The sequence below is a fragment of the Coregonus lavaretus genome (genome assembly GCF_964263955.1).
Source record: "Coregonus lavaretus genome assembly, contig: HAP1_SCAFFOLD_156, whole genome shotgun sequence".
NCBI lineage: Eukaryota > Metazoa > Chordata > Actinopteri > Salmoniformes > Salmonidae > Coregonus > Coregonus lavaretus.
Window position 1 is genome coordinate 285,440 of NW_028164304.1, and position 27,045 is coordinate 312,484.

At 43.6% G+C, this 27,045-nt stretch overlaps 2 protein-coding genes across 2 annotated transcripts; one reads left to right on the forward strand and one right to left on the reverse strand.

Annotated features, from left to right (window-relative positions):
- Positions 1–3,645: 3,645 nt before the first annotated feature.
- LOC311117216 (cytoplasmic polyadenylation element-binding protein 1-like) lies at positions 3,646–12,451 on the forward strand (the record flags this gene model as incomplete). Its single annotated transcript, XM_084192193.1, has 11 exons — positions 3,646–3,724; positions 6,470–6,706; positions 8,258–8,490; positions 8,767–9,031; positions 9,131–9,244; positions 9,442–9,546; positions 9,973–10,109; positions 10,457–10,655; positions 11,047–11,141; positions 12,042–12,122; positions 12,341–12,451. 11 exons carry the CDS (start codon positions 3,646–3,648, stop codon positions 12,449–12,451), a joined length of 1,656 nt encoding a protein of 551 aa, XP_084048319.1.
- Positions 12,452–20,472: 8,021 nt separating this feature from the next.
- LOC311117227 (small ribosomal subunit protein eS17-like) lies at positions 20,473–26,801 on the reverse strand. Its single transcript, XM_084192204.1, has 5 exons — positions 26,761–26,801; positions 25,784–25,935; positions 23,417–23,522; positions 21,540–21,605; positions 20,473–20,595 (listed from the first exon to the last, which is right to left on the reverse strand). Exons 1-5 carry the CDS (start codon positions 26,761–26,763, stop codon positions 20,518–20,520), a joined length of 405 nt encoding a protein of 134 aa, XP_084048330.1. The 5' UTR covers positions 26,764–26,801; the 3' UTR covers positions 20,473–20,517.
- Between the last annotated feature and the right edge of the window lie 244 nt (positions 26,802–27,045).

The window sequence follows — 27,045 nt, forward strand, 5'->3', positions numbered from 1 at the left end:
GCATTCTAGAGCATGCATTATTTCACTATAACACACGGTATATCAGCATGGTAGAATTAATAATATATAATATATAATATGCCATTTAGCAGACGCTTTTATCCAAAGCGACTTACAGTCATGCGTGCATACATTATTTTTTCTTTTTTTCTTTGTGTAATTAATTGACTATAGTTAATTTTCTATGTTCGAGCTGCTTTTGAAAGCAAAAGTCGAATTGAAAACATGATTGGCATTGTTGAATTCTATTTTCATAATAGCAAACTAGGACTGATGGTTTTTAACTCAATTTGCAAGTCTGTTTGGTTGGTTACCAAGGCAACAGATGTACACTACCAGTCAAAAGTTTGGACACACCTACTCATTCAAGGGTTTTCTTTATTTTTTGTACTATTTTCTACATTGTAGAATAATAGTGAAGACATCAAAACTATGAAATAACACATATGGAATCATGTAGTAACCAAAAAAGTGTTAAACAAATCAAAATATATTTTATATTTGAGATTCTTCAAATAGCCACCCTTTGCCTTGATGACAGCTTTGCACACTCTTGGCATTACCCGACCTACGTACAGTACCTGACCCTGGACCTAAGATTAGGACTAGGATATTTATGTAGTTCTGTTCAGTGAACTAGTACATTAGATACGGTCTATTATGGTCAGGACACACCTAGGGGCCCAGTTGTAGGCTACAAGGTGTTGCTATAGGCTAATAAAATAATAGTGACATTATTTCATTACAAAAAAGTAGTTTTACAATATCAATTTAAAATGGCTATCAATTATACATAATTGAGTATCAATAATTATATGTGGACATTGGCTCTGATCAGACCCTACACCCAAACGAGGGCACTACGTTCATCCACCTCTAGCCTGCTAGTCCCCTACCTCTACGGAAGCACAGTTCCCGCTCAGCCCAGTCAAAGCTATTCGCTGCTCTGGCACCCCAATGGTGGAACAAGCTCCCCCACGACGCCAGCACAGCGGAGTCACTGACCACCTTCCGGAGACACTTGAAACCCTACCTCTTTAAGGAATACCTGGAATAGTATAAAGTAATCCTTCTTCCCCCAACCCCCATAAAAAATAAAAATAAATAGGTGGTTGTCCCACTGGCTATCATAAGTTGAATGCACCAATTTGTAAGTCGCTCTGGAGAAGAGCGTCTGGTAAATGATGTAAATGTAAATGTAAATGACATTGACGTTTTTTGACTGTGTTAGAAACCCGATGTTTTTCATGAAATTGCATATTGGGCCAACTGACCTAAAAAGGAACATTGCATTAATTTTATGCAAGGGGGTCACCTGGTGACTAAAGTGCAGGTAAGCAAATGTTGGTGTGCTCTTACATTTACATTTACAATGTATCCAATTATAATTTATTGTGAGGGAGTTTAATAGAACATTTCAGTAATTTAACAGACGCTCTTATCCAGAACGATTTACGACTAGGGTTAAGTGCCTTGCTAATGCACATTTACCTAGTCCGCTCAGGGATTCGAAACAGCGACTTTTTGATTAAGCGCTCAACGCTTTTAACCGCTAGGCCACCTGTCACATTTTACATTTCAGTAATTTAGCAGACGCTCTTATCCAGAGCGACTTACAGTTAGTGAGTGCATACATTTATTTTTTTATTTTTCATACTGGCCCCCCGTGGGAATCGAACCCACAACCCTGGCGTTGCTAACGCCATGCTCTACCAACTGAGCTACATCCCTGCCGGCCATTCCCTCCCCTACCCTATCCTGGACGACGCTGGGCCAATTGTGCGCCGCCCCATGGGTCTCCCGGTCACGGCCAGCTACGACAGAGCCTGGATTCGAACCAGGATCTCTAGTGGCACAGACCACTGCGCCACATTTCTCTGCAGCACTCTCATCAACTAATTTATTTCAGCACATTCCAACAGTTGGCTACTGTTTCGCTCCAGCATTCACTCGTGAAAAACACCTGTCAAATGCTGTGTTCATAACCAAGTGGGAAGGTGGTAATTTCGCGTTATGAAGTAGTAAATACTAGTTGGACGCATTCATGTGCTTTGAAGTCGTTGAGATACGCCGATTGGCTAATGGCAAACAAGATGCGTCAACAATAAATTAAAAGTACAGCTATCATGCTCGCAAACAAATTATAGTGTTCAAAACCCATATTAATAGATAGCTTTTTATAAATAATGTGTTGTTGTTCCATTTAACTACTGAAAATGCTGTTCTCGAGGTAATTTTCTTAGTAGGTGACGTCAGAGGTCAGCCTGTGGGAGAAATCGGCGCTCAGGGATGATAGATGAGGGACGTTCAAGTGAATTTTTCCCAGTCGTATACAAGGGTCTATATGAAGATAAAGCCATCGATCACGTGACACCATCATTCCTATGCGAAAACTCAATAGTGCATTGAAGCCAAATGAAGTCGGTTAAGATGGCGTCTCATGGAGATTTATAACGCGTTCAAAACAACTGGGAACTCGGAAAAATACGATGTCAAATCATGACGTCAGTGATATTTAGGTCGGAAAGTCGGAGCTCTAGAACGAGGCCAGAGTTCCAGGGTTGGATTTCCGAGTTTATTGACCCTTCAAATAGAATTTTCCCAGTCGGAGCTCGTTTTTCCCCTCGAATTCCCAGTTGTTTTGAACGCACTGAACTCGGAAGTCGGAGATTTCCCAGTTCTCAGTTGTAACAAACGCAGTTTGAGCTAGTCCCGGAAGTGACGTTACAGGCTAGCTCAGTGCTGCCACCTCTCATTGAGGAACTCAAGTTGAAGGCCAACCGGGGTACTGCATGCTGCCAAGGGGTGAAAGTAGATTTAATTTCTTCCCAGTACGGGACTCCCTATGTGTGCACACTCTTGCACGCGCACCAAAAAAATGTATGGGCCTAATCATAGAATTCTATTAATTCAATAGGATCTCTGTGGGCTAGTCGTAAACATTTGTCATTTAACTTCTAAAATGTATGACCTTTTATTGTGGAATAAACACAACCTGTCATGATGTTTTCATCTGATTGTCAAACAATAACATAAAAGGGCTCCTTTACTGGGCTACCCCCACACGTTCATCCACTCGCAACAAATCTCCAGCCTCCAAACAGTGGTGAATGGAAAGAGACATCTTTTACACAAAACACCAAAAAGGGAAATGACATTTGGCGATTGTCATTAGGACAGAATTTATGCGTCCACTGTTGTCTGCGCAAGTCTCGATGTCGGCCACTCTTCTCTGCCTTGGCAAAATGTCAGTGTTCTCATCGAACTACATTGCATTTTGGAGTGTAGGCTATACCACCCGTTTTCAAGTACATTCACAATTTTTTCATGCATCTGACTTGCGGTAATGATAAATAATGGTGTAATAGCCAACAGTTTATTGTGATAGGCTCATGTTTTATTTTGCCGGGACGCCTTACCTGACTGTACCGCCTTACTTTCACCCCTGTGGCTGCCATTAGCAACTAAATTATCCTTATAAATCTTCTTCTGTGTGCAATTTTAAAATAATTGATTCAAGGACATACATCTGGTGTATTATAAGCAATTATAGGCGGGATGACTGTCTTTGAAAAAAAAAAATATTTACACGAAGATTGACATTTTTCCATTCACTGTGATGGGGGATCCTGTTTTCTGCGAACAATGCATGAGATACCGCAGTCGGCATTGAACTTCCGCAGCTTCAATGAGAGGGGGCAGTGTTCTCTCCTGGCCGTATGTGGTAAATATCATCTTCCCACTTGGTTATGAACGCAGCATAAGTACTTGGCAATGGTACCGCCCAAATCACCTGATTGGATAGGCATACGTTTACTAATCAATGTGGCTAATTGTCTACCGGCTGCATTCATAAGTATGACCTCGACTTAGGTTACGGTTGTTTGAAACATTTCTGTTAGACGTTTCCTACCATGGCGTTTTCATTGGTAAGAAAAACCCAACGAATAGTTATATTTTCGCTCAATGGTTTTTGTCTTTCAAACAATAACAGTAGCACATGAAAAGCATATAGGCCTAGGCTACAATTAAAAGTAGGCCGCTACTGCTAGCCTAATAGGTTTAGGCCTAAATATATATAAAATGGACAAAAAGCCAATATCGGGACTTTTTTTGCCTGAAAATGAACCTAGAATATGTATTATCCAGGGTGATCGGTGTAGCCTACAAAGCCCTATATTTGTTAATTTAAAATGTAAAAAAACCTTACTTGAATTACATCAAAGTGATATTTTAACAAGTCTGTTCTCTTGTCATTTCTAGAAAGACGAATTTAGACCCCATGACAATTGGGCACCCGAATCACCAGCCTTGTCCACTTGCAGTAACGCGGACATATATCGTAGAATGAACACCATGTTGGGCAACTCTCTGGATTTTACTGGTGTGTGCACAACATCCGGCACCAAGGGAAAGCTAGACATGCTCCTGACCGGTAAACTCTTTCTCGCTGCACGTGTACATTGGGATGACACATTGGTATGCTTGTTGTCAGTGGCAGTAAAGGGGAAACTATTAGCATACTAAACATACAATTTCCCTTTTTTAATGGCTAAAGTTTTGTAGTCCACACCACAGCTTTGTCATAATTGTGGGAACAGCTGATTCATGCTGCACCGTCTGCAGCATTGCAGCACTTGTAGTCTAAGCTTTCCAGAGCTTGAGGTCTTTGCCAAGACTCTCACAGACACTGCAATTCTACTGTATTTAACCTGATAGATTTCTTTTAAAATCAGTCAGTACTCACTAGGCCACCAAACTTGGTCACTTTTTAGTTTTTAATGAATTGACAAGATAATTGGATTATAATTTGTAACATTGTTACACTCATAGTTCTTAATATAAGGCAAATGCAACTTGGTCTCAGAGCATTTCGTATTCTGTAAGTAAATCCGACACACTCCATTTAATGTTACGATTCGTATGGTATGTATTAATTCGTGGATGTCATCACCTATTTTGGATGATATGTTACGAATTTGTAAAACGCACAATGTTACGAATTTGCAAAACTGTACAATAATTACCAATTTGCTAAATGTATGATATGTTATGAATTTTGGCTAGGTGGCTAATGTTAGCTAGCTGGCTAATGTTAGCTGGGTTAGGGTTAAGTTTAGGAGTTACGTTAAAGGGTTAGGGGAAGGGTTAGCAAACATGCTAAGTAGTTGGAAAGTTGCTGAAATGTTGAAGTTGTCAGTGAGATTTGAACTCACAACCTTTGGGTTGCTAGACGTTCGAGTTATACGCCAACCCATCGACCCCGACCAACCACGTTAAGTAACCATTTGTCTTATGTAACCGTACCAAACATGATATCATACTCATTTGCATCCCGGATTTACATTTACTATGTTACGTCTAGTCTGACACCAGGCTGCAAAATGTCTTACACTTCAATTCAGTTGGCACCAATGGGTTTTGACCACATTGTCATCCCTTTATTATGAACCTTCCATACAACTGTGTAACCAGACTTGGGCCATATTTTAATTATCACAGGCTAGTATAGTTGGTTTTTATGCTGAAATGTTGAGATTTTCTCAAAACAAGTCATTTTATAATTTTGATTTACTTGCACATTTTACACAGGTTACAACAATCACTCCTTGATGAGATTGGGTGTAAATGATGCATTGTAAACTATTGAGTCAGTCGGCGACATTAATCCAGCTAGAAACGAAGCTTCAATGATGGCCTATCCCCCTCCACCACCCCTCTCCTCTGCCCTGCCTGGAGTTGCTGAATCAGGTCTGTAGCTAGCAGTTGGAGGCTGTCCAGCCCTGAAGTGCGATGGGGCAAGCTGGCGGTGCAAATCACCCCGTCCTCCTACTTCTGATCAGTCAGCTGCTGCTACTATAGCTTCTCTGTGGGACACTGGCAAATCTGGGAGGGTGGGCCAGCCAGCTCAATACACCAGGGATTTCTGCTCTGTGCCCCCTCCTCCCCTGCAGCTAGCGTATTACCACACCCCTCTCTCTGATAGTCACCCTCCCTCTCTGCCTCATCTCTCTCTCACTCTCTGCCGGCTCACTCAGGAAACTAGGCTAGAGCCACTGTTAGCAGCAGCTGGCTGCCACCGCCAACACTGACAGACGCTGTGCCGGGGGAGTTCTATCAGCCTGCGAATATCTCCAACTGGAATTTTTCATTACCCAGTTAGAGGAAACGGAAGGGGGGTGGCAGTGGAGCTGATGTCATTAGCAGGGGGGTGCGAGTGAATCAGCAGTCAGGTCACATGCTAAGTCGGTCAGTGATGCAGATGGAAATGCATGGCAGTTGCACCGGGCAGTCGCAGCAGGTTCGCCCCCTGATCACAATGCAGGGAAGGGTCGCTACAGTCTGACTTCATTTCTATCAGTAAGATTTTGTTTTTGGGAAGGAGAAGCCATTTCACTCGACACCCTCTTCCCTCAGGCAGATGCAGGGTGCCTAACTGTTCATTCGCTCTCTCCTCGTTCGTCCACAGACCTGCAGGAATCGGAGCTGGCTGCAGTGGGCAGCAGGATGCTCTTCCCCAGCAGCAGTGTCGGTGGCAGCGGAGGCTCTCCCCACGAGGGCTCCTCCAGAGGCCTGCCAGATGTCAACGACCTGGGTCTGGGCCTCCAGTCCCTCAGCCTGTCCGGCTGGGAGCGCCCCTGGAGCAGCCATGACACGGACGCACACACCACCGCTGCTTCCCAGGCCCACACCAGCTCTACCTCCAGTGAGTACTGAAATACTTCCTGTGTAGTGAATACTTACTGTTGACAATGTGTCAAATGAAGTAAAGACAGGAAGTACATTAACATAAATGCTTTGACTGTCCTGCTAGTTCTACTGTACTACCTGTTCCAATGTGCTGGGAATAGACTGCTAGTGTCTAGTCCTACTTCACATTGGATATAGTGAATACTATAGCCTATGTAGATTTTTGTATGACGTTGTGCCAATGTAACTTGCTCTGGTTTTGAGACAGTATCCTGTATTCTCAGTAATGACTTCAGTTCAGATGTCAGCATCTGAGGTGTTTCTCTTGGGTTTGGTCTGAAGTATTTGAATGATTTGATACTGAGCTATTGTCATCCCTAGATGGAGATCTGTTTCATCAGGCTGTTGTAGTGAATGATGTGGCAGTTTGTCCTCGTCTGAACCTGCTGTTTATGTCCACAAACGGGGTGACCCTTTCATCAACTTGTTTTTCAGATATTCAGCAGGGTCCCTGCTTAATTGACTTGTTAAATTCTGCATTTTCCCCTAAAGATGAAGGCGTGAATGTACTTGCCTCAAGAACCTTTTACATAATTATTTGTCTTGGGGAATATTCTATTCAATATTGTCTTACGTAATATCTCATTTCATGTTTTAGCTTAATGACATTCCCCTGCCTCCATGCAGTGTCCCTTCCCCTCTCACTTTGTACTGACCCAGTTCTTGTGACGAGATTGCATCACAACATATCCATACCGTCCCAGACACAACCTCGTTAACAGCACTGCCCACTGGGACCGCTACAGATCCACAGTATATATTTGGCGTGGGTGTCAGCTGATCCTGTCTGCGTGGGTGTCAGCTGATCCTGTCTGCGTTGGCAGCCCAGCCCAATGATCAGGGCTTGCCAAGCTCCTTACAACCAATAGTGTTTTAATGCAGTAGGTTAGTGACCATGCTAGTTGTTGTGATGGGGCGTTAGACATATACGTTTCATTATGGAATATTGCATAACAACTATAACAAGACATGAGTCTTTTAACCTTGCCTTGTTCTCTGGTTTTAGCCTTATGGTGTATTATCTCAATCCTTTCAGCGTCTTGGCACCAGGAGTTCAATGAAACTATTTAGGAATGTTTTAAAATGGCTCTGCTTGGCTGATCGGCTGAAATGCTGAGTCTGTCTAGTCATAGTGTTAGAAACTGGAATCTGGAATGGACAGATGGCCACTATGCTAAAGCGTAATGGTTTACCAGTCACAATTGCTCACTCGGAAGCATCCATTTTGTAACCAGTTGATAAAAATGGGCTCCCAGAATGTTCCTGTTATTGACAGTGTGGACCCTATAGCATAGTGTGGATTCCCTATACATTAGAAATGAGTCACATGAAGATCATATCAGGTTTCTTTAACTATCTGCTGGTTTTATGTTCTCCTAATCTGGGAGCTGTGAAATGGATGATCTAGCAGGTAAAGTGTTTAGTGCTGGTTGAATAACCTTATATCAGCTTCAGCCTCTGATGCTGCTAGTTGGAAGATCTGACAAACATGCTGTTGTGGTCTCAGTGCTGGACATGCTGGGCAGTCCCCTGGGCCAGATCCTGGGCAAGCCCCTTGGCTACCACCCCCCCAGCGAGCCCATGGGCACGGCAGCTGACTTCCTGGAAAAGTTCCCCGGCATGGCGCGCATGACCAGCCGTCTGGACTCTCGCTCCTTCCTGGACTCGCGCTCCAGCAGCCCTGTAGACTCTGAAACCAGTGGCTTCAGCTCCGGCTCGGACCACCTCTCAGACCTGCTCGTAAGTATCTGTGTACGTGGGGGGGGTGGGTGTACGTTTGTAAACTTGGGATGTGGTTTTTGAATTGATGTAATTTACAGTGATATGCATTTGACATACATTTCACTCAATGATTGTCGCGGTTTAGATTTTCATCTTCATTGTTGAGGGTTAGACTTTTAGTTTGTTGATCAAGGTCATATCACATTTTGTTTTGCCACAGAGCAATTTATGAAGATTTATGGCCTTTCTGCTGATCTGAAGGAATATCTCCTGTAACCCCCTCCCCCTGACCAGTCCTCCCTGAGGATCTCTCCCCCCCTACCTTTCCTCATGTCCAGCATGCAGAAGGACTCTATGAGGCTGAGCTCTCTGGGCTCCAGGCTGGACTACCAGGACCACGGCTCCCCTCTCACCCCACCGCCCAGCGCCACCAGCTCTGCTACGGCCCTGTCCCGCCGCTGGCCCGGGGCATCAATATGGCCAAGCCTGGACCTGCTGGAGACTCCCGACGACCCCTTCAGCATCGAGAGGGAGGCCCGCCTGCACAGGCAGGCGGCTGGTATGGGACAACAATGCTAACACGTTGAGCTTTCTTTTTAATCTATACGTCCTTGTGTTCTACTGCTGTTAACCAGCTCAGTCTTGACTATCCCTTCAGCTGTAAATGAAGCCACCTTCACCTGGAGTGGACAGCTGCCTCCCCGCAACAACAAGAACCCTCTGTACTCCTACAAGGTCTTCCTGGGAGGAGTACCCTGGGATATCACTGAAGGTACGGCTGTTTGACCAGCTCCATGGCATTAAATTGGCTCTAATTTGATCTTATTTTAGTGTGGATGCACATTTGGAAAGGGAGGAACAATGTTAAACAATCTTGAATCAGATTGGGTTCACAGAACACTATTTCTGTTTAACTGACCTATTACTGGTCTTTGACACCTTCTGCTGACCCTTTGCTCTTCTCTCCAGCTGGTCTGATCAACACTTTCAGTGGCTACGGCCCTCTGAGTGTGGAGTGGCCCGGTAAGGATGGCAAGCATCCTCGCTGCCCTCCCAAAGGTAATATGCCCAAAGGTAATGACAGGCTGGTAGGATATTTACTCTTCCTTACGGTTCTAAGGTGGCACAGTGGTGGGCACTGGGCACGTAGTGGGACGGTGAGTTTAGACATAAGTGTACTTGGTCACTCAATGGTTCCAACAAACCCTACTCCACACACACATGCAAGAAGTGGAATATTCTGGGTTTCTTGGTCTACCATGTTGTCATGTTGAGAATGAGTTTGATGAGCTGTTTACCTCCCTGGCTTCAGAATGGAGGTCAGAGTGGATTGTATCACTTGAGGACTCACTAACAATTGAGAATAAACTATGAGCAACACGTATTGGAATGTCTTTGCTCACATCCACCATATTATTACTCTTGACCCATAATAGACTAGCAAACTCACTACGTCTGTCAGTTGGCTTGGTGTTCACGCTCTGCTGTGCTCTGCTGTAGGCTACGTTTACCTTGTGTTTGAGAACGAGAAGTCTGTTCGTGCACTGCTCCATGCCTGCACCCAGGACCTGCTCCACCCTGAGGAGAACGGAGAATACTACTTCAAGATGTCTAGCCGCAGGATGCGCTGCAAGGATGTGAGTGGGGGGAGGGGGTCCTAGTGACTGCAGCCAGGGGGTTTTGACAAACTGCGTTCAAATTCTCTACCCTTCTCCCAGAAGTGTGCGCCTTAATAAAAAATATTTGTTAGCTTAGTAGATGAGCTAGTTCAGGGCTACAACAACATTGTGAAACATCTGGGGGTCCCTGGTGAGGTTTTGAAAACCACTGGTTTAGTGTGAAAGGGCTTGGAGGCAAATATTTCATGTGAACATAGGATATCCACAACCAAACGTTTCACATAACATGTGAAATGTTGAGGAAGAAAGACACTGCTAGACTATTGCTACCCTTGACCCTCTTCCCCTTCTCTCTGATCCCACAGGTGCAGGTGATTCCCTGGGTGATCTCGGACAGTAACTACGTGCGCTGCCCCTCCCAGCGCCTGGACCCCAGCAAGACTGTGTTTGTGGGCGCTTTGCACGGCATGCTCAACGCAGAGGCCCTGGCCAGCATCATGAATGACCTGTTTGGCGGAGTGATGTATGCTGGGATTGACACCGACAAGCACAAGTACCCGATAGGTGAGAGATTCCTCATTACTGTTGAAAGACTGGCACCAACTAGCCACGACTGTAGGATTATATTGGTTGATGTAGCTTTATTGTGAATGTCCATGGTGTGTTCTGTAACTGTCTGAAATGCAGCGGTCATTAAGTGTGTAATGTACATTGACAGGTTCTGCATTGCTTGCTCTTTGGGGTTTTAGGCTGGGTATCTGTAGAGCATTTTGTGACAACTGCGGAGGTAAAAAGGGTTTAAAATTTGAGAAGTAGCCTATTGCTGTCTGGGTGTGACCTTGCGTTGAAGACTGGCTGGTTCCACTCACTGAGTTCCAGTTGAGCTTTTTATCCAGTAGAGGGGGGTGGTAATGGTATCAATCCTTCCCTTTCACCTGAACCTCATAATGTACAGGGTCTGGGCGTGTCACCTTCAACAACCAGCGCAGTTACCTGAAGGCTGTGTGTGCAGCGTTTGTGGAGATCAAAACCCCCAAGTTTACAAAGAAGGTAAGAGCCGAATGCGCCTGATTTTAAGACTTGAACAGCAGTGACTGCTTTCAACTATACTGAACAAAAATATAAACGCAACAATTTCAAAGATTTTACCGAGGTTAGAGTTCATGTGAGGAAATCAGTCATTCATTAGACCCTAATCTATGAATTTCACATGACTGGGAATACAGATCAGTCTGTTGGTCAGATGCCTTATTAAACAATGGGCTTCACAATGGGCCTTAGGATCTCGTCCGTCACTGTATTTTTGTGCATTCAAATTGCCAATTGATAAAATGCTACTGTTAGTTGTCCGTAGCTTATGCCTGCCCATACGTAACCCCACCGCCACCATGTGGCACTCTCTTCACAACGCTCGCCCACACGATGCCATACACATGGTCTGCGGTTGAGGCCAGTTGGATGTACTGCCAAATGCTCTAAAACGACGTTGGAGGCAGCTTATGGTAGAGAAATGAACATTCAATTATCTGGAAACAGCTGTGGTGGATATTCCTGCAGTCAGTATGCCAATTGCATGCTCCATCAACTTGAGACATCTGTGGCATTGTGTTGTGACAAACTGCACATTTTAGTGACCTTTTGTCCCAGCACAAGGTGCACCTGTGTAATGATCATGCTGTTTAATCAGCTTCTAGATATGCCACACCTGACAGGTGGATGGATTATCTTGGCAAAGGAGAAATGCTCACTAACAGAGAGAAATAAGCTTTTTGTGCGTATGGAACATTTTCAGGGATCTTTTATTTCAGCTCATGAAACATGTTGCGTTTTATATTTTTAAGTGGATTATGGTTTATTATTGAAGAATTCAGCTCCTCTAATTGGGCTGTGTAATTATTCCCTTCTCTCAATGGTCTGAATACTAAGCACTGTGATAATGTCCTTTCTCAGGTTCAGATTGACCCCTACCTGGAGGACTCCATGTGCCAAGTGTGCAGTCGCCAACCCGGGCCGTTCTTCTGCAGGGACCAGGTGTGTTATGACTTTGTTTTGACGTGAAGCTAGGAGTACAATTTCTGGTCTAACTAATCATGTTTAAGTATGTATATATCCACTAAGGCCTCCTACTAAGCCTTTATTCAGGAAGCGTACATTTGTGTAAGTGATAAATGTTTAGGAACATCAATGACGCACATGCATGTTCGCCACAGAGCGCTCACTACTGCCTGGCTTGCCTGTGTTCTCCCCAGGCCTGCTTCAAGTACTACTGTCGCTCCTGCTGGCACTGGCAGCACTCCATGGACCTCCTGAGCAACCACCGGCCCCTGATGCGCAACCAGAAGAACAGGGACTCCAGCTAGAGCAGAGGAGTCCAGCGAGGGGGTGGAGAGAGCCCCACACCTCACGGGTGAGGACACACAGAGGGCGTCCGCAGAGCACGAGTGTCCAGCTGCCCGCGACACCAGGGGCACAATGGCACTCCCACCAGGACTGGGGGAGAAACACTGTAGAAAAGTCTACTGCTGCACTTGCTACTTTTTGCTGTTTACTTGTTCACGTTGGCACTATGCACAGTGACCTTTTTGGGATAGTCAGGGGCCCCCACACTTCCTTATGCAGTTTCCCCGACTTGTGGCCAGACGAGACGTGATTCAGGCCAGGGTTCAGAAGTAGATGAAAATGCCTTGCTTTGTTTTTTTTTCTTATCCTTACGTTTTTTTGATTTGTTTTACATGCGTTGCATATTAAGGAGCGATCATGCACGTCTCATTGCCATTCATTGGTAGATACCATACAGTGCCTTCAAATTGTTCCACCCCTTCGCCCCCACCCCCAGTTGGCTTACTGTTTTTCCTGTGCAAGCCAGCTGGTGTTTTTTACTTTGGAAGATGAGTTGGGCTTCATTTAACCAGTCGCATTTCAGACATTTTTACGCAGTTTTTTACTAATTTGTACACAAACGGTTTTAAGTCATGACAAGGAAATTTGGAACCGAATTCTACCTGGCGGCTTTTTAATTTTTTCCCTCCCCTTGGTTTTTCCTCACCCCAAAGTATTAGTCTGGGGCTGGTGGTAGATTTGTTCTCCCTACCGGTGTTCTACTGCAGGGGTATGCAACCCTGTTCCTGGAGTGTCGCAAGGTCTACAGGATATTGTTCCAACTAGGCACCACACCTGACCAACTGAGCTAATTGATCAGTTCAGTGATTTCCTAAATTCAACACACCTGGTCTTCTAGGTTGGTTAAAATCCAAAACATGAAGTGCCTGCGGCGCTCCAGGACCACCCCTGTTCTACTGAATGGGCACAAATAAAGGTGTTGAAGCATTACTTTGCTTGTGGTGTTGGGCCTGTTCATAAAGCCTAACGTTGCTGGACACTGCTTCAACTGGGTTTCCATCATGTTTTTCAATCAATTGGATGGATCTTTACTGAGACTGGAACGGACATTGACATTTTGATTGTAAGTTACGTAGTTTTATTGTTGCACTTTTTAATTTGCACTTTAGGAGAGGGTGGCAGTGATTTTTTATCACTGTTTTTGTACATGAACAGAGGGGCTCTGAGCCCAGATATGAGCAGCTGCTTGTTTCCTGTTGAATGTAGAACTTCCACTTTGCTAAAAACATACCAAGAGCTGGAGTAGACCGAACACAGCTTTCCCTGTGCTTTCTTACCCCATTGCCTTCCTTGTTCCAGTTGGATATATGCATATTGAGCTGTGTGCCAAAGACTAGCGTCTTTTTTTCCCCCCATCAAGTTACTCATGCTGAGCTTGTCTTAGCCCAGCTGCTTTTTAGAGTTTTGAAAGTCTACCTCACTGTGGTCTCTTTGCTGCTACTTACTGATGTGGATTATGTTCAGATTGGGCACAATAAAGGTGTTTAAGCATTACTTGTTGCTTCTGGTCTTACTCTTATACTACAATCTTGTCTGATTTATTTCCATGAATTTGTGCATTGCTCTTGTGTGACATTACCTTAGAAATTAAGTGGATTTAAAGATGGTTAGTTTTTTAAAATGTGGCTTGTGATGACTCATTGTTACGCTACTTACATCATGAAACAGCTGGGGATGATCTGAAATTTGAGGTAACAATGATTGCCTTCAGAAAGTGTACTTACCCCTTATTCCACATTTAGTTACAGCCTGAATTAAAAATAGGTTAAATAGATTCTCACCTGTCTACAAACCACCCCATAATGACTTAGAAAATATGTTTATAGATATTTTTGTACATTCACATCAAGGATTTGGCTCATTCATTGTTCCCTTCATCCGTACCAGTCTCTGCTGCAGAAAAGCCTCCCCCTAGCATGACGCTGCCACCACCATGCTTCAAGGTAGGGATGGTGTTAGACGGGTGATGAGCTGTGCAGTAGCGGTGTGTGGAATCAAGGGGAAGCCAAGCCCCCCTTCCCGCCCCCCAAAAAGCCATATAACAACCTATGTGTTGTGATAATTGCATTTGCTATATAACCTGTTAGTTCATATGCCTTGCGACCGTGATACATAAGCCTAAAAGCCGAGACAGTGGCAGAATAAATTCGATTAACCTTTGTTTAATCACACCGGATAGCAACCTCTGTCCAGTGAAGTCCACAAAGCATGTACAGTAACAGACAGTTGCATGGTCAAGCAAGTTAATGTTTCTGACATCTTCGGACCACAGTTACCGCAAGTCGCAAAGAAAACAGGAGCCGCCTACACCATTCCAGCACCTCTGCTTAGTCTAACAGTGACAACTAAAAGATGCCAAAAACGATTTAGTCCAATCAACGTAAGCTAAATATGTGGCTGTCGATGGTTCTGTGTTCGTGCAAGTAGAAAAACATGACTCACCCTACTTGTAGAAAAATGCCATCCTCGGTCTATCACTGTCATATAATACACACTTATTTTTGTTGTCGTAGGCTACCTGGCTAAAATGCTTGCTCGCCTAACTTTCATTCATGGGCAATGTTAGCTAGTTAACATTAGCCTTCTACATCTAGCTACATATTGAACTTCCATCCTCTCAGGCCATAGGCAAAACAATTTCTGAATTAATGGTTGGATCAGAATCGCAGTTATAAACATTGGCCAGTACGGAGAAATAAGTAAAACCGCAAGTCCAAATCCCTGTCTCCATCCATGGCTAATTTACAAATCCCTGTCTCCATCCATGGCTAACACAAGATGCAACAATTTAAGTTTTTCTGTCAATGATGTATGCTCTCAATGGGATTTGATGCCAAATCCAAGCTGGCTTCCCTTGACACTTTTTTTGGGGGGGGGGGGCGCCAGGACCATTCACAGTTGAGCTCAATGCTGATTGGGTCATTTTTTAAATACTGTTTTTGTCACGGGAGGCCAGATCCTTGCTGGCTTGCCTTCAATGTTACGGGCGGCAACAATGTCATACTTGTTTGGACCAGACCGCATCAGATAGATGGCCTACACCTAGAGAGACAGAACGGCGCTGTTTCGCGCGCTCTGATGCTTTCCTCCTGTGATACATTCAGCCTCTTGCGAACTGAAGGCAAATTATGAAACAGAGCTACGAAATAAAATCTGTTTTTATTGGTCAATTTTTTTGGGAAGCCTGGCTTCCCTTGGCATCCATTAATACACGCCACTGGAGCTGTGCCTGGTTTTCTCCAGACATGGCTCTTTGAATTGAGGCCAAAGCGTTAAATCATCTCAGACCAGTCTTTTGCCTTATCATCTGTCTTTCACGTGCCTTTTTGCAAACTCCAGGCGTGTGGTCATGTGCCTTTTTCTCAGGAGTGGCTTGTCTGGCCACTCCCCCATAAAGCCCAGATTGGTGAAGACTTGTCCTTCTGGCATGTTCTCCCATCTCAGCCAAGGAACGCTGTAGTTTTGTCATTGGGTTCTTGGTCACCTCCCTGACAAAGATCCTTGCCTGGTTGCTCAGTTTGGTTAGAAGGCCAGCTCTAGGAAGGCTGGGTAGTTCCATATTTTTTTCAATTTCCCAATGATGTAGATCACTGTTCTTGGAAACGTTCAACACTCTAGAAATAGTTTTATACCCTTCCCCAAATATGTCTCATCACAATTCTCTCAGATCTACGGACAGTTCCTTGGACTTCATGGTATAGTTTCTGCTCTGACATGCACTGTCAACTGTGGGACCTTGTACTGTACAGACAGGCGTTTCTTTCTAAATCAAGTCCAAAGGAGACTCCAAGTTGTAGTGACATCTCAAGGATGATCAAAGGAAATTGGATGCTCAATTTAGAGTGTCAGAGCAAAGAGGTGTGAATACTTACGTAAATTGTATTTCATTTTCAATAAATTTGCAAACATTTCTAAAAACATGTTTTCACTTTGTCATTGAGGTATTGTGTGTAGATGGGTGAGGAAAAATACATTGATTTAATTGATTTTGAATTCAGGCTGTAACAAAATGTGGAATAAGTCTGAAGGCACATCATTCGTTACAAGTTGCTGAAATGGATACCAACTAGAACACATGCCAAAATCTCAATCTTTCCTCAATGTTGTAACTAGCACTTGTCCCAAAAGGGGCATACTTGACACACTATCCCCATTTACAGTGGGGGAAAAAAGTATTTAGTCAGCCACCAATTGTGCAAGTTCTCCCATTTAAAAAGATGAGAGGCCTGTAATTTTCATCATAGGTACACGTCAACTATGACAGACAAATTTAGAAAAAAAAATCCAGAAAATCACATTGTAGGATTTTTTTATGAATTTATTTGCAAATGATGGTGTAAAATAAGTATTTGGTCACCTACAAACAAGGAAGATTTCTGGCTCTCACAGACCTGTAACTTCTTCTTTAAGAGGCTCCTCTGTCCTCCACTCATTAGCTGTATTAATGGCACCTGTTTGAACTTGTTATCAGTATAAAAGACACCTGTCCACAACCTCAAACAGTCACACTCCAAACTCCACTATGGCCAAGACAAAAGAGCTGTCAAAGGACACCAGAATCAAAATTGTAGACCTGCACCAGGCTGGGAAGACTGAATCTGCAATAGGTAAGCAGCTTGGTTTGAAGAAATCAACTGTGGGAGCAATTATTAGGAAATGGAAGACATACAAGACCACTGATAATCTCCCTCGATCTGGGGCTCCACGCAAGATCTCACCCCGTGGGGTCAAAATGATCACAAGAACGGTGAGCAAAAATCCCAGAACCACACGGGGGGGACCTAGTGAATGACCTGCAGAGAGCTGGGACCAAAGTAACAAAGCCTACCATCAGTAACACACTACGCCGCCAGGGACTCAAATCCTGCAGTGCCAGACGTGTCCCCCTGCTTAAGCCAGTACATGTCCAGGCCCGTCTGAAGTTTGCTAGAGTGCATTTGGATGATCTAGAAGAGGATTGGGAGAATGTCATATGGTCAGATGAAACCAAAATATAACTTTTTGGTAAAAACTCAACTCGTCGTGTTTGGAGGACAAAGAATGCTGAGTTGCATCCAAATAACACCATACCTACTGTGAAGCATGGGGGTGGAAACATCATGCTTTGGAGCTGTTTTTCTGCAAAGGGACCAGGACGACTGATCCGTGTAAAGGAAAGAATGAATGGGGCCATGTATCGTGAGATTTTGAGTGAAAACCTCCTTCCATCAGCAAGGGCATTGAAGATGAAACGTGGCTGGGTCTTTCAGCATAACAATGATCCCAAACACACCGCCCGGGCAACAAAGGAGTGGCTTCGTAAGAAGCATTTCAAGGTCCTGGAGTGGTCTAGCCAGTCTCCAGATCTCAACCCCATAGAAAATCTTTGGAGGGAGTTGAAAGTCCGTGTTGCCCAGCGACAGCCCCAAAACATCACTGCTCTAGAGGAGATCTGCATGGAGGAATGGGCCAAAATACCAGCAACAGTGTGTGAAAACCTTGTGAAGACTTACAGAAAACGTTTGACCTGTGTCATTGTCAACAAAGGGTATAACAAAGTATTGAGAAACTTTTGTTATTGACCAAATACTTATTTTCCACCATAATTTGCAAATAAATTCATTAAAAATCCTACAATGTGATTTTCTGGAGAATTTTTTTTATCATTGTCTGTCATAGTTGACGTGTACCTATGATGAAAATTACAGGCCTCATCTTTTTAAGTGGGAGAACTTGCGCAATTGGTGGCTGACTAAATACTTTTTCCCCCCACTGTATATCTGGTGCTAATGTGTTCTAATCTTGTCCACATTCGGATTGTGCCCACATTTTTAGACCGGTGTAGAAGATTAAAAGACTGTCATATAATTGATCAGAGCTTCCTGACCACCTCCGAAGGTAGTCGGGCACGCTTTGTCTGGATATCTTTACGAATGTGTAAGGATCTTGGCAGTGAAACAAGTCACACCAGCCTTAAATCATTGAATGTTGGCACGGTTGACTTATGGCATCAATATGTCTCAAAATACATTTTATTTTGAAAAATCGGTCAATTTGGATACATGGAGGGACCAGGAAATTTGTTCACAATGCGGACGGATAAAATACATTTTAATACATTTTGTAGACAAATGTCTGGAAATGTGGGTACAATCCGATGTGGACAAGATCAGGATGTTAGCAACAGTTATAAATGAGGCTTCTGGGTCATAGGTGTGTTAAAGAGAAAACACCCTGGTACAAAGCATAGTATATGTAATGTTTGCCTAGGTACATCATTGATAAGTGTTACATAGGATTTGGCTACTTGTAAAGTAACTTCAGGTGTAATTACTGGGGGGGAATAGCAAAATAACGGTTCTCTATTCACACTGCCCTTGCCTTTGAATGAGGACAACTCTTTTGCCAGTTCACTTCCCCTCTTTTTTTTTTTTTTTAGGTCAGAGTCCTCTTTGCATTCACATTGCTATGTTTAGAAAGGAACATTCACTCAATACACCAATATGCAGGATGAGTCATTCCATCAGAACGTGTTATCGGACAGCTATATATACACACATTTTTGGAAGCTAATAGATTGCATTTAGTTAAAAGATGCGACAATTGTAATCAGAAGATACTATTAACATGTAAATATTATTGGCATCAATAAATAGAAGGATAACTGCAGATTAAATAATGCTGTAATTGAAAATTGTACACCCAATCTAGGCTACTGCACCTTTAAGAACTAGAATTGATTTTATACCCTATGTTCTGATTCTCACCAAATGTTGTCTTCTCACACTATTCAAACCCCACACTCAAATAATCAGTTTATGAAGCTCTCTTAGCCTATAGATCAATATAGCAAAACAATTATCTGAACTAAAAACACATTTTGGCCAATCACAAATCAATATCCAAAACAGCACCAAAAGATGTCTGCGTGTGAGGGGTTATGGCAGGGGAAACAGTGTTGCATTAGTCTAGCGGGTGGGAACCTGGGGAGCTTTGTGTTCACATTGCCCTAAACAAGGGACTGGGACTGAGAAATTCAAGCGAACCGAATTCAAGACAACCTCTCGAGATGGTCTCAGTTCGGTTCACTTCGGGGGCTCTTTTGAGGGGTCCGAGTTCCTTTGGCGTGTTCACACTGGACAAAAAATTAAGCGAACCGGCGGAGTTCACAAAAATTGTCTGAAAGGGACCAAGTGTGAAAACCCCCTTAGACAATATTGAGATGGATCTTCAGAGTATTGAGATGGATCCTCTTACAGAGTTGATATGGAGTCTGGTAGTACGATTGTTTTAGCCCGGGATTCAATCCGATCACGGGTTATAGGCATTGCAGCTTTTAGTTAATGTACCCACGTTCACGGTAAACGCTGCATAGGTCGGCTCAATCGGAAATAGTCTATAAAAGCTGCAATTATCCACAATCGGATTGCATCCTGACCCTGGGGCTCTATTCAATCACATCCCCTTTAGCCGACATCCGCATAGCGGTTGTTTGGCATTGTCGGGAAGTGGAACTGCTTTAGAGTGGTCAAATCCACAGCAGCCCCTGGCATTATACCTAAAGCAGACATTACTATTAGCAGCATCGATAATCTACACCTCGATTATTTAGGATGCTCAAAATCATCATTTTTCAATTTGAGCGCAATTATTGCTATATAACTTACACTTTCTTGTTCTGAACTTCTAACGAGTGTGGGGCAGGTGTGGCTTCGTGACAATGATTGCAAGAGCAGCTGCTCACCGATTTGACGGCTCCAACGCAGTTCTACCTCCGACACCGCCAAAACATCTGCTTTATTTATATTTTAGTCATTTAGCAGACACTTATCCAGAGCGTTCTGGTCCCGCGTGGGAATCGAACCCACAATCCTGGCATTGCAAGTGCCACGCTCTACCAACTGAGCCACACGGGAGATTCGCTATGCGAGTGTCTGCTATCGCCGGTTAACGCTTGTTAAGATATTGCATAGTGTGACCTCGCAGAAGAGACGCCACAGTGTTTCCTTTCAACTTCTCTTTATTGACAGAGATATATGAAACGCGTTTACACTCCCCTGGGTGTTTTGAAGTTCATGCCAACGGTAGGTTGGGTGACCTGCAGGTTGGACAGGCTGCCGAAGTCCTAACAGAGGAAAGAATGAAATAATTAGTCAAACAATTCCTCATCTAGCTCTAATGAGCATTACATTCACCCCAAATACAGACATTCTGAGGTCCATCATAGGAAGGTAACACTGACTGTGCCCAGCAAAGACGGAAAAGCTTTCCAGTGCTCTACTTGTACTCAGTGTTGGGGAAGCTACTGTAAAAATGTAGTTTACCAAGCTACCAATTACTTCACAGCAGAAGAAGTTGAGCTACAGTAAAGCTACTGTAATACAGAGCAATATAAGATAAACTATAAGAGAATTAACTATCAGAGAAAGTGTTTAAAGTAGTTCACTACATCAAAACTACAGCGTGAAAAAGTATATCTAAATCTGATAGACATCAGATACAATTATCATATCTAAATGTGCATTTCTATTGGCCACAGACGATCTTGTGAAATCTCCCTTGTAGTGGTGTTCACACAGCAGGAAAAGTACAGAGCTACGACAGACAAATACTGCACTAATCACTATGACCAGCCCAGTGTGTGTGTGTGTGTGTATGCGTGCATTCGAGCTTGCAGTAAATAGTATGGACCCTGCCACACAGTGCGACTAATGAGCTCCTGGTTTTCATAACCAATCTAAAGATCATTAAAGATCATCTGCAACACGTGAATTGTGCCACTATCGCTCCAAACTCGTACGGTGGGGGCTTGGCATAATAAACATATGTTGTATAAACGGTCTGCTCTGTTAAGTAATGGCCAGTGTGAGATAGGCTACATTGTTGCCGGATGAGGTCAGAGTACTCAATCCACAAGCACTGGCAAAGAGTAACAGAAACAAACAGCAATACAATAGAGATTAAAAAGTACAGTATGAAAAATCGTGCATGTTGTAACAAGAAAACGTCACGTTTAGACTAAGACTGTAGGTAGGCAGTGATATCTGAGAAGTGAGGTTTAGATCTTACCAGCAGCTTCAGCATCTCTTTGGTGTCGGGATCCACCTCGATGATCTCCTGGTCCAGAGCAGACACCTACAGACACAAACAAAGACCATCAGCTTTACAGTGGATCTCATAGGAACCTATCAGTAGTGAGTGTTCTCAAGACAGACCCGAGTATGATGAGTGTCTGAAAGATACAGGGTTTGAGAGGGATAGACAGCCCGACAAACACAGGGAAAATCTGTCAGTTCTATCTTCCTGCATTATCAATGACCTGGCAACAACCATGCCACAGCCACTTTCGATACAGGTATGCACCAAATTACAACCTTATAGATATCATCACAATCAGCAAGGACATTTCTCAAGTTATCTGACGCAAGATGAAGGACCAAACTGCAAGGTAAACCTGAGACATATACAGTGCCTTCGTAAAGTATTCAGACCCCTTGACTTTTTCCACATTTTGTTACATTACTGCCTTATTCTAAAATTTATTAAATAGTTTTTTCCCCTCATCAATCTACACACAATACCCCATAATGACAAAGCAAAAACAGTTTTTTAGAAATGTTTACTAATTTATGTGCTTAGAGTCGTTGTCCTGTTGGAAGGTGAACCGTCGCCCCAGTCTGAGGACCTGAGCGCTCTGGAGCAGGTTTTCATCAAGGATCTCTCTGTACTTTGCTCCGTTCATATTTGCCTCAATCTTGACTAGTCTCCCAGTCCCTGCTGCTGAAAAGCATCCCCACAGCATGATGCTGCCACCACCATGCTTCACCATAGGGATGGTGCCAGGTTTCACCATAGGGATGGTACCAGGTTTCCTCGAGACGTGAAGCTTGGCATTCAGGCCAAAGAGTTTAATCTTGATTTCATCAGACCAGAGAATCTTGTTTCTCATGGTCTGAGAGTCTTTAGGTGCCTTTTGGAAAACACCAAGCGGGCTGTCATGTGTCTTTTACTGAAGAGTGACTTCCGTCTGGCCACTCTACCATTAAGGCCTGATTGGTGGAGTGCTGCAGAGATGGTTGTCCTTCTGGAAGGTTCTCCCATCTCCACAGAGGAACTCTAGAGCTCTGTCAGAGTGACCATCAGGTTCTTGGTCACTTCCCTGACCAAGACCCTTCTCCCCCGATTGCTCAGTTTGGCCGGGCGGCCAGCTCTAGGAAGAGTCTTGGTGGTTCCAAGCTACTTCCATTTAAGAATGATGGAGGCCACTGTGGACCTTGAATGCTGCAGACATTTTTTGGTACCCTTCCCCAAATCTGTGCCTCGACACAATGCTGTCTCAGAGCTCTACCGACAATTCCTTCGACCTCATGGCTTGGTTTTTGCTCTGACATGCACTGTCAACTGTGGGACCTTATATAGACAGGTGTGTGCATTCCAAATCATGTCCAATCAATTGAATTTACCACAGGTGGACTCCAATCAAGTTGTAGAAACATCTAAAGGATGATCAATGGAAACAGGATGCACCTGAGCTCAATTTGAATCTCATAGCAAAGGGTCTGAATACATACGTAAATAAGGTATCTGTTTTTTATTTTTAATACATTTGCAAACATTCCTAAAAACCTGTTTTCGCTTTGTCATTATGGGGTATTGTCTGTAGATTGCTAAGGGATGTACATTTTTAAAATACATTTTAGAACAAGGCTGTAACGTACTTTCCAAAGTCACTGTATTTAGAGAGTTGGGCCAACTGTTCTAATTGTAGACATTCAGTTCCATAGCATTGTTTAAACATCCCCCATGTCATTTTATTAAAGCGGGGGCTAACATGGCTGCCGTTGAATGTTGTGGTGTCATGTAAATGCATCATAATGCAGAAACCTCAACGTCCCAACTCTCTAAATGCATGGCTCAGAGGTAAATGATTGAGGAACCCCACTGACCTCTGGGACGTAGTTGTCCCTCCTCTCCCTCTCCTCCTCCTGCAGCTTGATGGAGATGCCTCTGACAGGGCCCCTCTGGATACGCTTCATCAGATGGGTCACATACCTGAGGGACACATGGGACATAAGTGGAGAATACAGAACACAACAGGGGTATTTTACACAGACGATACAGTGCGATTTGGGCTCACATATGCCTCTATTTATGCGTGGGAATACTTGGGAAAAGATTTCCTACATGAAAAAAAATCACTGAGCTGATTTCCTGGTGATTTTGCAGTCGGTTGTGTGCAACAACGACAGAGATAAGCCCTTGGGGGTGTACACAGATGGGTACTTAGAACAGAGCAGTATAGAGTAGACTGAGGTCAGTAAACTAGTGCTTGGATTTAGGGCTCTCTTACATCCTGGCCTTCTAAACAATAAGAAACCTGATTCTAGTAATCCCCTAATCATAGTTTTCAACCAAGGTTTCCGATTGGTAGAAGCAGGTGTGTCACTGCTTGGCTGTAGCAAAAGCCTGCACCCACAGTGGGCGGCTAAGGTAAGACTGCCCCACCATTGATTTTGGGTGCTAGTAGTTTGAGAAGTAGTGGTGCTGCCTCATGTGCCAGCACCATGGGGATGAGTGAGTGAGAGGGAAAAGGTTGCGGGGGAATAAATGGTGTCATTCTAGAGGTCTTCTCTAAGAGGAGAGACATGACAGACGAGTGACATAACTAAGATCGAGTCCGTAAAACAACCTGAACATGTTTCATGATGTTTGATTAGACAGGGAGGCCTTGCAGCGGTTAACTGACATTGTATTCTTTAACTCTATGACAATTAACTGACTTGAGCTAAAGAGGGGGAATTTCAACAGTGCCTCACATAGCTCCGCTGCTTGGGGTCACAGACAGCTGGATTTGTATACATTTACATTTTAGTCATTTAGCAGACGCTCTTAACCAGAGCGACTTACAGTTAGTGAGTGCATGGTCCCCCGTGGGAATCGAACCCACAACCCTGGCGTTGCAAGCGCCATGCTCTACCAACTGAGCTACACGGGACCCTCCACTAGTTTGTTTCCCTGTTCTATACAAGTCACTGAGAAAAGGCTAAGGCTGTGTTTAGACAGGCAGCCCAATTCTGATCTTTTTTTGTCCACCAATTGGTCTTTTGACCAATCAGACCAGCTTTGAAAAATATCTGACGTGAAACGATCTGATGTGATTGGTCAAAAGACCAATTAGTGGCAAAATGATCAGAATTGGGCTGCCTGTCTAAACACAGCCCAAGCGCGCACCAACAGACACTACAATTTGAGCGTCTCTTTCCAATCCCTTTTATTGGTAAGTGGCAAAGATCACGGACTATGGTCAAGAACAACTAGGCCTACACCTACTGTACAGGGACAGTTCTCAAGCAGATGATGAATGAGGCACAGGGCCTCACGTTACCAAGACAACCTCACCCCAGAAGCAGGCTGGGTTCATTTGAGAAAAACAAACAAAACAACGCCACAAACACTCAGATAATCATAATAGGACTTCAATCAGAAAGGCTTTTACCTACTTGTATATTTGCAACAAGAAAAAGGCCAATTTCTGCATGATGGCTCAGGAAGCAAATAACCTACATTGGGATCAGACAATTATTAAACGTGCAACAAGCCCAATATTGCAACACCACTTGTCTACAGTCAGGCCAAATATCTCTGACTTCGACATGGAGACTAGAGGTCAACTATCATTGAGAATGAACTGAGCACAAGTGTTCAACTACTGAGCCAATAGTATTCCTTCAAATAATAGCACTGTTCTTATAACATCTTAAAACAACTGAAAAACAGATGTGCACAAACATACAGGAACACAACACATCTATTACAAAGAGTTCTTCAAAGCAGTTCACCACAATCATATTATGAATAAGATATCCATGCAGGAACTGAATCCACAACCTTGACATTGCCAGCGTCATGCTCCAGCTCCAACCAACTGAACCAAGAATAGCAGCTGCTAGACGTAGGTCTACCCTTTCTCTACATTATTCTGTCTGTAAGCCAAAGCAAAAAAGGCCCCTGTTTTAAGACAAGGCTGTTGGACGTGGAGCTAAGCAGCCTGCAACACAAGCTCCTTGAAGCCACAAGATAGTAAGCCTTCATTTGGTCAGACTTGCACCCTTCTAAAAGTACTGAGCCTAGCTGTACTGCACTGGCCTGGTTACAGACACGCCACAGATGCTGGAACCGTGCTGGAAACTACAATGTGTTAGAAAATATCTGAGGGAGCACAGTATGATTTGGGTCGGCATGATCATGTGAAAGTGGCATTGGTGGTCTGAAGCCTGAAAGTGACACAAGCTTGTATCGGAGCATTCACTCACCCAGAGATCTTGTTGCGCAGCTTCTTGCTGGGGATGATGGCTATCTCCTCACACACCCTCTTGTTGACGTGGAAGTCACTGCCCAGCCGGGTGTAGTACTTCTCAATGATGACCCTGGCGGCCTTTTTCACCGTCTTTGTCCTGACTCGTCCCTGTTGGGAAGATCATCAGCTTGTTAATGACAGAACCACACCAGTTTCTTGAGACAATACCTTTAATTGCTAACATTCACTCACATATCTGTAACTACTACACAACATCACTGCAATTCTTCATGTTCACTTGGAATTGTTTTAACCACTGACAACTGGTAGCTTAATGCAAACTAGCCCTGCAAGCACAACTCCTGGAACAATATTAAACAGAATATGCATAGCTAGCTAGATGCATAGTGCCAACTGTTTCGTCTTGACCGTAGATAGCTAGCTAGAACTCCTTGAGTGACAAGTAACTTTTACATCAACCATTAATTCCTGGCTGGCTAGCAGACCACCACAAGACGATTGACCAGAAGATATAAAATAACTTTAGTTAACTACACTGGTATGGATGGCAAGATAGCTAGGTAAGCAGCTAGTTAGCTAATAACATAACTAGCTAAACAACCATAGCTATATCCAGCTAACAAGTCATTCTTACCAGACGCTAGACAGCTGAACTACTTACTACACGACCCGTAAATGCAACTAGCCCGCTAGTTTATATAGATAGTGGTCAGCTCGCTAGCAGACCAGTGTAGCAGACTAGATTGAAAGATCTTGTGCTAGCTACGGGTAAGCTAGCTGGCTACATTCACAACATAGCTAGAGAAACGACACAAGAAACTGGTAAATAAAATGCAACAAATCCCAAATAAATATTTGTGAAAATGTATCGTATTTTAATTAACATTTGACATGTTTGTAGACGTGTTTGGAACTGATAAGAGACAAGGATTGAAACAGATTGTGATGTATTCAATTTTGTCAAATACCCACCATGTTGGCTTGGGCTGGCGGAAAAGAACTGGGGAGGTTGTGACCGGAAATTTATTTGCGAAGCAGGAAGAAAATACTGCAGACATTTGTTTTCGTAGCTTTGCAACACTGCCCACTACTGGTTGATGGCTACCTTCGACACACTAAAAACATTTTGTGCATTGAATTTCATACAAAATGTACTGATCCAGTGTAACAATGTATTCTTATTGGTGTGGAAGAAGTAGGCTATACATTATGTTCAGCATTTTGTCTACCCTTGATAATTAGGTGCATCACACATAA

Coding starts and splice junctions, on each gene's coding strand:
- LOC311117227 (XM_084192204.1), bottom strand. Junction 21,606..23,416: donor GGGACAACTACGTCCCAGAG/GTCAGTGGGGTT, acceptor TTGTGTCTGTAG/GTGTCTGCTCTGGACCAGGA. Junction 20,596..21,539: donor AAGAGATGCTGAAGCTGCTG/GTAAGATCTAAA, acceptor TTCCTCTGTTAG/GACTTCGGCAGCCTGTCCAA.